General features: G+C 44.0%; 1 protein-coding gene across 1 annotated transcript; it reads left to right on the top strand.

Annotated features, from left to right (window-relative positions):
- Nucleotides 1–10: 10 nt before the first annotated feature.
- On the top strand, nucleotides 11–10,361 carry dennd11 (DENN domain containing 11). Its single transcript, XM_063196905.1, has 9 exons — nucleotides 11–583; nucleotides 4,403–4,502; nucleotides 4,938–5,096; nucleotides 6,924–7,080; nucleotides 7,476–7,614; nucleotides 8,301–8,432; nucleotides 8,852–9,002; nucleotides 9,483–9,551; nucleotides 10,139–10,361. The coding sequence occupies exons 1-9, from the start codon at nucleotides 211–213 to the stop codon at nucleotides 10,332–10,334; spliced, it is 1,476 nt and encodes a 491-aa protein (XP_063052975.1). The 5' UTR covers nucleotides 11–210; the 3' UTR covers nucleotides 10,335–10,361.
- The last annotated feature ends 1,767 nt before the right edge of the window (nucleotides 10,362–12,128 follow it).

The following is a 12,128-nucleotide window of genomic DNA, read 5'->3' as shown; positions in this document are numbered from 1 at the left end:
ACGTGAGCGGAAGTGTGTGACGCGATCAAAACACTGCGTGGAAGCAGTGGGTGACAGCGAGCAGGCTACCCGTCTGTGGTATGACTAAACTACAATTGAATGGTCATCAAATCTGATTTTACAAGCGGTAGCCCATGTTTGCAAGTGTTAGCTACACGTCGAGCGAAGCCTAGGGTGTTCCTATCTTCGAGGAAATCGTAGTCGACTACCATGGTGGAGCAATCCGACCGCGCTCCACTCTTGGACTGGGAGGAGGTTCCCCCGCCCGAACCGGTACCGACAGCTCCATCTCCCCAGGAAGAAAACGATTTGCCTTCTTGTCCGTCAAACAGCCGGCCTGTGGACAACACAACTCCGGGAGCTGGCTGGAATACCAGCCCCGGTGCACCGACGGGTGTAGCAGCTGTTACGAGCAAGGACCTTAGCTCTCCAGTCAAGCATGGTGGAGAAGGCGATGCTGCAAGCCCCGGTGAGCGGGACACTGCGTTCCCTGGACTGTCTGTGAAAGATCACGCAGTAACCGGATGGGAAGAAAAGGATCAAATAGTTGCCGTGTTTGTTGTCACCTTTGACACAAGATCAGGTGAGGACTGTGAACCGGTGGCATGAAGCGGTCCATTTGGACAGCAAGTGTGAGATCATAGCTTTTCATAGCAATGACGCTGCTACGATCAGCTGTAGCGGGTTCTTTGGCTTAACAGTTCTTATCTTGCTGACAGAAAAAAAACATTTAATCACACTGTTTAAATAATATGTGGGAAAAGTAAACGTTGTGACGTGTTCACAGACGTCTTGGTTAAGCAGCAGATGGAGTGGAGAGACTAGAGGGATACATTCTCTAACCAGGATGTGTGGGTTGGGTCAAATATCAGTCATCAGTTTTCAATTGCTGGCCTTATAAAGGAATGTTGTAACATTTCAGTTGCTCAGAGGGCAGTCTAGACCATTTGGTATAACTTGACAGAAAGTGACATATGGGCCCATGCAATCCACCTGTTTTCAGGTGTTTGAAAAGCATTTTGTACTTTAATGGACATGGATGACTCAGCTAAGGTCCTTTTGCCATATCCTCTTATATTGCCATATCCTATTACACTGAGTCATAATGTTGAAATTTAGTGGTGGTATAATAGACAATAGGCTATGTCTCCCAGCCTGTGTTACTGTCAGATATCAGGTCTACACCACCCACCTTATTAAATGCCTACTTTTTGGTTACCCAGAGAATTGTATGTCCTTTTCCAAACGTGTGAGCTGTGTGCTTTTATGAAACCTATTCACAATCTCGAGCAGCCATAACTTAGATGCACGAAGCATTGTGCCCTGTCTCCTGTGGCCTCAGACTGAAATGTAGCAGCAGCCCAGTTTGATTGATGGTGAGCTGAGCTCATCGATTTGTGTGAAATCCCAGACGGAGGTTACAGGCTCGAAAGCCACTCTGCTGATTCAGTCTGTGTCTTGGCTTGGTGTCTCGTGCCTCAAGATGACTTCATTACAAGAAACATTTGCCCAGGCCCCAAAATGTTGATGGTCATCATCATTGTCTGAGGCCTAAGGTGAAGAGCATCCTTTGAACCTTTCAATGAAGTGAAATAATTCTACTCAGTCGTGTATCTTCCCCCTAACCAGATCCTTGCAGGCAGCAGTGCCTGGAAGGCCCCAGCCCTAATCCTAACCCCAACCACAACCCTAAACCTAACCAAACACTAACCTTGGCCCTGTTAAATCTTTAATCCTAGCCCCCCACCTAACCCTAAACGTCAACCCTATCCTTGTTTAGATGCTGGGGGCAGGCGTGGCCTAGTGGTTAAAGGGATATGCCACTATTTTGGGGCTTAATACAGTTAAAATTGTTGGCTGGGGTTTATAAAGGTGGTAAAGTGTCTTATTTTTCATGTGAAACGTTGTCTTGCTCTAAGACAAGTTAAAAGAGGGAGTATGTCGCTAAGCTAGTGAAAGTCAATGCATCCATGTAGCATTGCTACATGCTACACGGATCCATTGACTTTCACTATCTTAGCGACATGCTTCCTCTTTTAACTTATCTTAAAACAAGACAACGGCTTACATGAAAAATAAGACATTTTACCACCTATATAAACCCTGGCCAACGATTTTAACTGTATTAAGCCCCAAAATAGTGGCATACCCCTTTAAGGAGATGGGCTTTAGATCAGAGGGTTACAGGTTCAAATCCCACCCTTCCACTCCCCATCTCACTCCATGGCTGAGGTGCCCTTGAACAAGGCACCTAACCCCACACTGCTCCTGGTACTATGATCAATATCCTGTACTTAAATAACTAAGTAGCTTTGGATAAAAGCGTCAGCTAAGTGTAATATAATGTAATGATATTCCTGTCTGGCATGCTACCTTAAAGGCATAATTGAGGGCAGAAAACCCAAAGACCGAGTAGCTCTACTGTATCATGCTTATTGAGAGGCAGTTATTGACCCTCATCTGGGTCAAGACTGAGCAAGCTATCAATTTTCTAGACTGAAGTAGGACACGTGTTTCACAATCTACAGAAGCCAAGGACATGTATACACAGGGAAGTCGTTATGGTAACCATCAGCATTGGATGAGGAGTGAAGCAGATCATCTCAACATATTTGCAGTTGTTGTTGAACCCATAATATGTGTTGATGCTGGGGCCCTTGCCAAACACCAGTCTTCTCATATTCTTAGAGTCAGATTTTGTTTCGATGAAGTGTTCTGTACTTCTTAAATAAAATCTGTCCTTTCCTCTACTTTCCACTCCCTGAAAACGCAAGTCATCCTCTTTCTTAACTTGCAGTAGCGTGACCTGCGTTGTCACTCTCCATTTCACTTGACTCATGCTGCTGTTACTGTAGTCCAATGACTCAGTTGTGGGATGTGTTTTTTTTTTTTAACCATTCTGATGACTTACGTTCTTACAAAAACTTGCATTTTCTGTTCTACTTCCTCTTTTGTCTTGACAGCTGTGAGTGTCTGAGTGATGGCTCATTAAGGAAGTGTGGCCTTTGCACAGATGTCGAAAAAAACCTTGAGACCAGCTAATTTTATTACATCACATTTTCATCGCATTTGGCAGACGCTTTATAACCAAAGCGACTAAAAAACGAGGACATAATCATAGCCAGCATCACTAGCAGATACAAAGTGCACAGGAAATATACACAACAAGTGCAGATCCAAAGAAGGGTTAGGTTTTTTTTTGTTAAGTAGAGTATACACACACACACAGCCTACACATCATGTCAAGTGTCTGCCCTGGGGCTAGGGCAGCTCAAACATTTGTCTAGTAGATAGTCACGACAGAGGAGAGTCTTTACTATTACTTCTAAAAACCTGACTCGCACATGTTGTAGATTGCAAGAGAGTTTATTGGTCAAACCTCTTTTGCATCCCATCATCTTGTGCCTTAAATGCAGCTTAAGGCCTCACATCGTCAGCATCAGGAATGACTCATTTGTCAGACTGCTCTGAAAAGGGGACAGAAACCAGGAATGAGGAGGGAGGAACATGGTCCATTTAGCAAGAGAATATATCTTGATGCTTCCCTCGCTAGACATTTTTGGGGTGATGTTTGTTCTCTAGGGCTGTAACGATACACTCAACTCAAGATTCGGTTTGTATCACGATTTATGACCTACGGTTCGATACACACCACGATTTCACATTTGCAAACATTATAAACTTTATTAATAAAAACTATGATGGTTTATAGGTAGAATAGGTTACAAGAGGCTACTAATGATTTTTAAAAGTTTCTATATAATAATTTATGCTTGGAAGCGCTATCACCTCATATCCTGTGGTTGTTTTCTCGGCTGATGTGTATCAAAACTCTAAAAAGGCGTATCACGATACTGCCTCCTTGTATCACGATACAGTATCGTGACACTGTGTATCACGATTTCTCGGTTCGATACAATATCGTTACAGCCCTATTGTTCTCCATAGTGATGGTGATGCCATGTCCCCTGGGAACTTTTGTAAACACCACCCACACACAGGGCCGCTGACAGATTTTGCTGGGCACAGGGCAAAGTCATCTGAAAGGGACCCCAAGGGATCCAATAAATACAATGCAATGAAAACCCAATTCTGCCCCCCTCTCTTCCTGAGCATGGGACAACTGGCCCCTTTGTCCCCCCTTGTCAGCTTCCCTGCCCACACATAATCTTTAATATGTTTTTCACAAGGCAATTGTGCAATTACGGATGTCTCATTTTTCATTTGCAATTGTCCCATTTCCCCTCCATCCTCTACCGCTTCCTTTTGTGTATTATACTACAGGCCAAGTTGACAGGAACAAGGAAAGTAAAGAAGGAATGATGAACAAATTGAGATGCGAAATTCAACACTGCTTGTCTCCCCATTGTTTAATGCCGTCTGATGTCATTTTCATGTGCAGGAAACATGGTGGAGTGGTGCCTTCCTCAGGATATCAACTTAGATGGCGTGGAGTTCAAATCCATGGCCAGTGGCTCTCACAGAATCGCCAACGATTTTATGTAAGAATCTACATACTGTACGTGGCAGAGGAGTCTATCGTCTTTCTATCTTTTCTCTTGCCTATCTGTTATCATCTGTGCTTTCGTCAACTCTTTCTTTCCTTTCTTTCTTCCTTTCTCTAACATTGAAATATAATGGGTGAAAGTGTGTGGGTAAAGAGAATATGATGTTTAAAATGTTTTATTTCATAAATAAATTACCAAAGTAATGATGAAGTAAATGTTTTATGCATAGGACTACAGTATGGTTGATTCAACATACGATTTCTTTTGGAAAAGGTTTAGGGGTTTTCTTGTGGATTCAGTTGTCCAACAAAAGATATTGTCTGGGAGGCCAGTTGGAAAATGTACAGATATGTGTAAGGTAGCAACAAATAGCCAACAATTGCTGTATTAAAGTCCCCAACTGCGTGTCTCTCTCTCTTTCCCCCCAAGATACTTTCGGAAAGGCTCTTACTTTGGCCTAGCGTGCTTTGCCAACATGCCAGTGGAGAGTGAGCTGGAGAGAGGGGCGAGGATGAAGTCCGTGGGCATTCTGTCCCCCTCATATACCCTCCTCTACCGCTACATGCATTTCCTGGAGAATCAAGTTCGGTGAGTATGCTGCTGGTCTGCGTTGCTTTGGGAAAACCACAAACCACCAAAATCTCAACCAATGAACGGTTGCTCATGTAGTAGCATTCTATCTTCTTCTAGTTCAGGCCACATCCGACCTTTGCTTCAGATCCACAAAAAAGTGCTGGTGAGCAAACTGTCTTGCATCACCACATCTCTCAACGTTTTCCTTTTCTTGCGCTGAACCCTGTAAGCTGTGAAATAATGGAGGGTGATGTACTGATATGCAAGAGAGCTAGGTGACCGGACGTGAAAGAGGGAAGTGGACACTGGTCACTGGGCCAAACTTAGCTGGAAGCTGTAGTAAAGTCAGGTCAGATGCAGGAGACTGAAGTGAAAATAACAACCCTGGGCCCTGTCGTGGCCAACCGGCAGGGCACTCGTCTACCATGCGGCTGACCCGGGTTCCCGGCCCGGGTCCGTCCTTTGCCAACCCCTCCCCGTCTCTCTCCCCATTCGCTTCCTGTCCACCTCTCACACTGTCCTGTCGAATAAAGTCGAAAAAGACCCAAAAAAAGAGGAAAATAACAACCCTGGGTGTCTAGCAGGAAGAGCCAACGGCTACTAGTAGTTAAGAGTGCAAAGGCAGGATATCCTCCTTACCTCCCCATACTGACAACATTAGCCTCCAAAAGCAGCTGTAGCAGCTACCGTTGGGAGAGGAAAAAGAACCACACTCACTACTAACGTCTTCTCATATTTTATTTACACACATAAAGTTCATTGCACCATGCCCAACAGTATGCAAACTTGCAATAACCTTTTTGGTTCATATCATGCAAAATCTCTGAATGTTCCCGCTCAACCATCTCAAGTTTGTTTGCGTAAAATCCTGGAGGTTCACACACTTCCAAAAGGAAAAGTACCACGTTTTAGCTTTAATAAACATATGAGAAGAAGCTAATAGACTGTGGTTCTTTTCCGCTCAATCTGGTGTCTTTAAGTCACAGTCCCATGCTTGTTGCTTGGGGTTGAAACTGCCCGCTTTTGTAACTTGTGTTTAGTGGTTATCATGAGATCAAGAGCAGATACAGGAAAGACCATAGGAGTTATCTCGGGTCAAGAACATTAGGAGGATGATGAAAGTGAACCTACACCACAGCAAAGTTAGTTTGAGGAAGTTTGTGTACAAATAGTACATAGTTTTGTCAGAAGTTACAAGTTGCTGAAAAGAGGAACAATTATGATGTCCATGTGACTTCCTTTTGCAGAGTAGAATCATGAATTCTTCAGTACTGTATGTGTTGCTGACCAAATGCATGATCAGTTTCATATGTGTTGCTGACCAAATGCATGGTCAGTTTCATATGTGTTGCTGACCAAATGCATGATCAGTTTCATATGTGTTGCTGACCAAATGCATGGTCAGTTTCATATGTGTTGCTGACCAAATGCATGATCAGTTTCATATGTGTTGCTGACCAAATGCATGATCAGTTTCATGTATGTTGCTGACCAAATGCATGATCAGTTTCATGTATGTTGCTGACCAAATACATGATCAGTTTCATATGTGTTGCTGACCAAATGCATGACCAGTACTGTATGTGTTGCTGACCAAATGCATGATCAGTTTCATATGTGTTGCTGACACTAGAGGGGGAAATTCAGTAAGATTGCCTCAAGAGATGAACACGAAACTGTACAATTATGAGAACCCTATAGAGATGAAACCTGCTTACACAACTGCTTCGGAAGTTGTTTATTGCCAACACCCCAAGTGAATGCTATTTTATCTTGATATGTGGTATTAGAGAGTTGATATACTGTCCGAATTTATGGGTCTACGTGTGCCTATGTTTTTAGGCACCAGCTGAAGTGTCCAGGGCAGTATTCGCCCCTGGAGGCGTTCTACGAGGACAAGAAGGCCATTCTCCCCCCGGCAGGAAACGGCCTGGTCACTTCCTGTCCCACCAGTGCTCTGGCCACCGTGGTCAACCGCTGCATGCACCCCGAGATGAAGGTTAGTCATCCTCATTACTACACTGTGCCTACACTTTGTAGACACACTTCCCTCTCTCCCCATTGCATCAAAATCCGGTAACTGAGTAAGTATCAAAAGAATCATTGAAATATCTGTCTAACGTCTAATACATATTAGGAAATGGGCAATAAAGCTGGATTTGACAGTGCATTTAGGTGTCTATAGGTGCAGAGTTAATTCGGGTTGTTAAGTGCATTCATTTAACTGGCAGGGTTTCAAAACAGAGAGGGACAATCATGTTTCACATACTCGTCTGCATAGTTCTATTCTGTCCACAAAGATGCAAGAAGACAAATTAGTCTCTGACAGTGTATTTAATAAGTGTCCATGTGTGCGTGCGTGCGTGCATGTGTGTGTGTGTTTCTCCCCCTCAGATCACACACCCGGCAGGCTGCATGTCTCAGTTCATCCGCTTCTTTGGAGAGCAGATCATGGTCCTGTGGAAGTTTGCTCTGCTCAGGAAGCGCATCCTCATCTTCTCACCACCTCCAGTCGGCGTAGTCTGCTACCGAGGTGAGAAGGGGACGCAAATACACACACACACACACACACACACACACACACACACACACACACACACACACACACACACACACACACACACACACACACACACACACACACAGATGATTTGTGGTCCCTCACCACCCTTCAGAGACAGGAAACTAATGCAAATGCTCCACATATAATTACAAAGGAAAAATAATCCGGTGTTATTTATTTGTTCAGTGCAGTAAGACAAACGTTTCGACATGCGTCTTCATCAGAGGAGGACTGATGTCAAAACGTTAGTCTTACTGCACTGAAAAAAATAAATTACAGAAAATGGACCTCCGTGTGGCACCGGATTCTTTTTCCTTTGTACTTATAATTTAGTCCTGCTCTGGTTGCACCGGGTTGTTCATGTAGAAGCACGGAGTGCGGATCTCCATTATGCTCCACATACAATGTTTATATGTGTAAAAAAATGTCCATTTGAAAGTCTCATACATTTATAGCTCTATTCGTCATCTCATCTTTTTTTGCTCTCTGTCTAACTCAACGGGGGGGTCCAAACTTTTTCCTGAAAAAGATGTTTGATTTATATTTAATGTCTGCTATTATTTTTTCATGCCATAACTTCATCCAGGCGTTTGCCTTGACTGTGTGGACTCTCTTGCTCTCTTCTCATTGGTTCACTTCTTCCCCAACTACTTTAGTGTACTGCTGCTGTTGCCTTGCCAACGTCTCCATCCCCGGGATTGGTGTGTCTGTGCCAGAGCTCCGCCCCTTCTTCTACATTAACGTGGCTGACATAACTGCCCTGGAAACAGAGCTGTCCTACGTAGCTTGTGAGTGGACCAAGTCAAAAAACACACACACAAACACACACACACACACACACGCCTACACACACATACACATACACAAACAGTAGCCAACATTACATGCACTAAAGTATGTTGAGAGAAAAAGTGTGTGAACTAAAATTGTTCCTGAAACTGATTTCTTTCCATGTCATCATTAGAGATGAAAAAAAGCCCAGCCATGTGCACTTAGCCTTTGCCCGTGCACTTCACACCAGTAATTTCATTAATTAACTGAGCTGACTACTGACGATTTCTGTACCCATTAGTGGCAGCTGACTCAGGAGAAGTTTGGATCACATAACTGTCCTGATGTTTTTACTTGCTGAAGCATGACCTCTGCTAACGACGTCATTATCGCTGTGTGTGTGTGTGTGCGTGTGCGTGTGCGTGTGCGTGATTAGGTACGACAGAGAAGATCTTTGAGGAGAAGAAGGATCTGTATGATGTCTATATCGACAACCAGAACGTGAGGACGCACAGAGAGAGCCTGCAGCCCCTGCTCCGACTCAACAGTGCCGACAAGGAGAAGTATCGCAAACTCAGCGAACAGAGGTGGGGGCACACACACACACACACACACACACACACACACACACACACACACACACACACACAAAACAAGATACTGGCTGTTTACTGATTTATTTATCTGTGACTTGAGTTCAACGATGGCATTTAAGAAACACTCAAACATTGTTGAGGATGGGATTTTTTAAAGAAAGTGATGTGGTATATATTGTCAGATGTCACCTTGTCAGAGTGGTATGTAGTACACAAATCAAAATGAAAATGCATTACAATAAAATAAATTTCAAACAAAATAGAAGTATAACTTGCTGCTGCATGATTAGAACATTGTAATCATCAAAGCAAATATTGGTCAAAAAGCAAGTGCATTTAAACAAATCCAAATAGTTGAAAACACTAAAAGTTATGCATATGTTATATTGTATACAATGATGTCAATGATCCACTGTGGTGTGTTGTATGAGGCTATTTGGTTGAGCTGATCGACTGCATGCATGTTCACAGGCAACTACTCCTGTACTCTCAAGAAGTGGATGAAAACTGCTCTACAAACGAGGAAGACCTCTTCATCTTGTGAGTAACAGTGTACACACACACACACACACACACACACACACGCCTACCTAAACATTGGCAGGCATGGGAATTCCGCACACGCACTCGCATGTGCACCACTTTCAGGGCTCTAAATTAACTTTTTTCACTACCAGACAAAATGGCTAGTAGATATTAATCTTACTGGCCAATGCACATTCACCAATGGGTCAAAGTAGTTGGTAAGTTTTCTTTTCTACCAGCCAAACTGAATTTTCACCATCATTTGGCTGGTTGGCTGGTAATTTAGAGCCCAAACCGATTTACTAGTTATTACTATATTATTGTTATAACATATTGCAGTTATTACAGTTTAATTGAAAAAAAGGAGTATATCTATTTTGGGAAATTTGGTACATTTTTGTGTTGGGCATTCCATTGCATTGCATTGCAAAATGCATTTTATAAAGGTTTAAAAAGCATGTTCTCAAAATATTTGAATGGCAAGAATTCACACATAGATGATAGGACTTTCCCAATAATAAAATCCAAATGACAAAAATGGCGGCTACACCATTTTGCAACAAAACTCTTCATTAACTCCCCTCCGCCTCCTCTCTCTGTAGGTTTTTCATGGAGCAGAACAACCGCATCTTCCAGACGCTGTGTGAGGTGGCGGGGAGCTCGGACCCCACGCTGACGGCGGAGCACGTGAGGGCCATGGGCCTGGACCCCCAGGGCGACCGCGGCTTCCTCGTGGACCTGCTGGAGGTCTACGGCATCGATGTCATGCTGGTCATAGACAACCCCTGCTGCCCCTGAAGGAGGGATGGAGGGATGGAGGGAGGGAGGGAGAAAGAAAGAGTGTGAGGGATGGATGAAGAGAGGAAGTCTGCATCCCTCATCTTCACCTGATGGACTATCTGAAGAGAGAGAGAAAGGGGGAGGTAGTAGTTCCCTTATACCAGAGAGAGAGAGAGAGACAGAGAGGAAAGGATGAGGAGAGAGGGACAGAGACTGAGGTAGGGAGCACATCTTCTCATCTTCTCCTGAGGGACCTCCTACCGACATGAGCAGAGAGGTAAGGTGGTGGGGGGTATGGATCAGAGGAATCAGTGAGAGCAAGAGAGGGAGGGAGAGAGGGAGAGAGCGAGAGAGTGCTTTTTCATCCTCACGGATGTCCTTTCTCCTGCTTCATGCTGGTAGCTGTCAGTCAGTCTGCCATAGACTACACGTTCTTACTCCTCACTGTGGTGAAGGGTGAGTTTCCTCTGCAATCATATTTCTCTGGTCAACTTTTTTTTTCTTGTATCTCATTTCTGTACTTTCTTTATTTTATTGTTTCATACCTGAAGTTATTCATCTTTACATTTTTTTTGTTCTACTCATCCCACTCTCCTAAACCTCCTCTCCTCCCTCTCTGGATCACAGGCAAACTGTGGAGAGAACTTGTAGGTACTGTCTGCTTACTGTCACTCTCCTCTCCTCTCCTCACCACACCAGGGGAGTACTGTAGTAGGTAGCTGAACATCCCCCCCCCCCCCAATTTGCAGACCAGCACTGAAACTGCCTGACAACCCCCCACCTATGACACACACACACACTCCTCAACCTTGTGCTGTCCTACTGCTTTGTAAGTACGTGTGAGGAGGATCAGTGTTTGCTTGTCTGTTTGGCAAGCTGTTGTTCTTGGCTTTGGACTATCAATCTTACAATCCACAGGAGACGGTTCCGTATGTATTATTCACAAAATGCTGTCATGTATCAGTCAGTCCCATCTTCCCTCTGTCATCTTGCTGTCTTTCAACTTCACTTCCCTTTAGCTTCACCGATGCTGCAATGCTTTTAGTGCCTGGCTGCTGCGATCTTCTCACAGTTTTACGTAGGGCTGTACTCTGGTTCACGCTAGCTTTCACATCACCTGTGACTTTGGAACGGCACACACACACAGACACACAGACACACAGACACACAGACACACAGACACACACACACACACACACACACACACACACACACACACACACACACACACACACACACACACACACACACACACACACACACACACCTGTTTGCACATCTCCTGTGACTTTGGAACCCACACACACCCACACCCACACCCACACCCACACCTACACACACACACACAAGTTTGCACATCTCCTGTGACTTTGGAACGACACACACACACACACACACACACACACACACACACACACACACACACACACACCTGTGGAAGTACACTGGACAATGAACATTTCATGTTACAGTATCTGACAGTTGCATTTGCAGACATACTGCCACATGTGCACACATATTGCACAAACTGCTTTGTAGTTTTTGCGGGTTTTCTTGCTCGAGGCTGGCCTGTCATTACGTATGCTGTCTTGTGTATTCAAGCTGCTGCTCCATACCTCAACTCTTGTATAATAGTGTTACACTTCATTGACTAGTCTGAATAATGTACGGTAGTTTTCAAAGTGAGTCTGCACACTCAAAATTCTTTTATTATTTCATGGCTGGATTCGACTTCAACAGTTTTCATCCATGAAGTTGAAACGTAATGCAGCCATGAAATACTAAAAGACAAAAAGGATTTTGAGTGTGTGG

The sequence above is a fragment of the Engraulis encrasicolus genome, chromosome 4 (genome assembly GCF_034702125.1).
Source record: "Engraulis encrasicolus isolate BLACKSEA-1 chromosome 4, IST_EnEncr_1.0, whole genome shotgun sequence".
Classification (NCBI taxonomy): Eukaryota; Metazoa; Chordata; class Actinopteri; order Clupeiformes; family Engraulidae; genus Engraulis; species Engraulis encrasicolus.
Note: the sequence above shows the minus strand (reverse complement) of the source record. Positions and strands in the feature narration are given on the sequence as shown.